The 1035-nt window shown below is 16.7% G+C and overlaps 1 protein-coding gene across 1 annotated transcript; it reads left to right on the top strand.

Moving 5' to 3' along the window:
- Positions 1 to 263: 263 nt before the first annotated feature.
- PRSY57_1211100 (polyubiquitin) lies at positions 264 to 1035 on the top strand (the record flags this gene model as incomplete). The annotated part of the gene is made up of 2 exons (XM_012908540.2): positions 264 to 291; positions 803 to 1035. Coding segments are annotated over 2 exons (261 nt in total), but the record flags the coding sequence as incomplete, so codon positions are not given.

The following is a 1035-nucleotide window of genomic DNA, read 5'->3' on the forward strand; positions in this document are numbered from 1 at the left end:
ATAATAAAATAAATTTACATTAAAATTAAAAAGAAGAAAAAAACATTAAAATTATATTATAATTAAAAAACAAAAATTATTATATATAATATTATAAATATTAATTTTTACGCTTTGTTAAAACAAAACATTTACGTATTTTTTTTTTTATACGAAATTCTATATATAATAGTTTTTATTTTTTAATAAAGGTTTATATTTTTCTTTTAACCTTTGAATTCCAAATTTATATATTAAAATTATATATTCTTATTTAAATCAAAATGCAAATTTTTGTCAAAACATTAACTGGTAAGGATTAAAAATATTATAAACATATATATATATATATATATATATATATATATATTATATTAAAATTATATATTCATTTTGTATAATATATATATATATATATATATTTAGTTTTGTTAATATTTATTTATATACTATAAATAAATATGTTTTCCATTGAGTATGTGTACTTTATATAAATATATATTTTTTTTTATAAAGTTTGAAAATTTTTATAAGCATTAAAAAATTCCATTATTCGAAATATACATATATATATATAGTATATGCTTTGTTATCTGTTTCTTATGAAAGTTTATATGTATATTATTGTTTTCGTATGAATGACTATATATATATATATATATATATATTGTTTAAAGAATATATTAATATACATTTTAATATATATATTATATATCTTTGCGTGTGCACTTGATTACCATATATATTTATATATTTTTCCATTTTTTAAATAATTATTTATAATTATATATAATTTTATTGCTTTTTCTTTTTTTTTCTTAAGGAAAAACTATAACCCTTGACGTCGAGCCATCTGACACCATTGAGAATGTTAAGGCAAAAATTCAAGATAAAGAAGGAATTCCACCTGACCAACAAAGATTAATATTTGCAGGAAAACAATTAGAAGATGGAAGAACTTTATCAGATTATAACATTCAAAAGGAATCTACATTACACTTAGTGTTAAGATTAAGAGGTGGTATGCAAATTTTTGTCAAAACATTAACGGGAAAA

Source organism: Plasmodium reichenowi, chromosome 12, assembly GCF_001601855.1.
Source record: "Plasmodium reichenowi strain SY57 chromosome 12, whole genome shotgun sequence".
Classification (NCBI taxonomy): domain Eukaryota; phylum Apicomplexa; class Aconoidasida; order Haemosporida; family Plasmodiidae; genus Plasmodium; species Plasmodium reichenowi.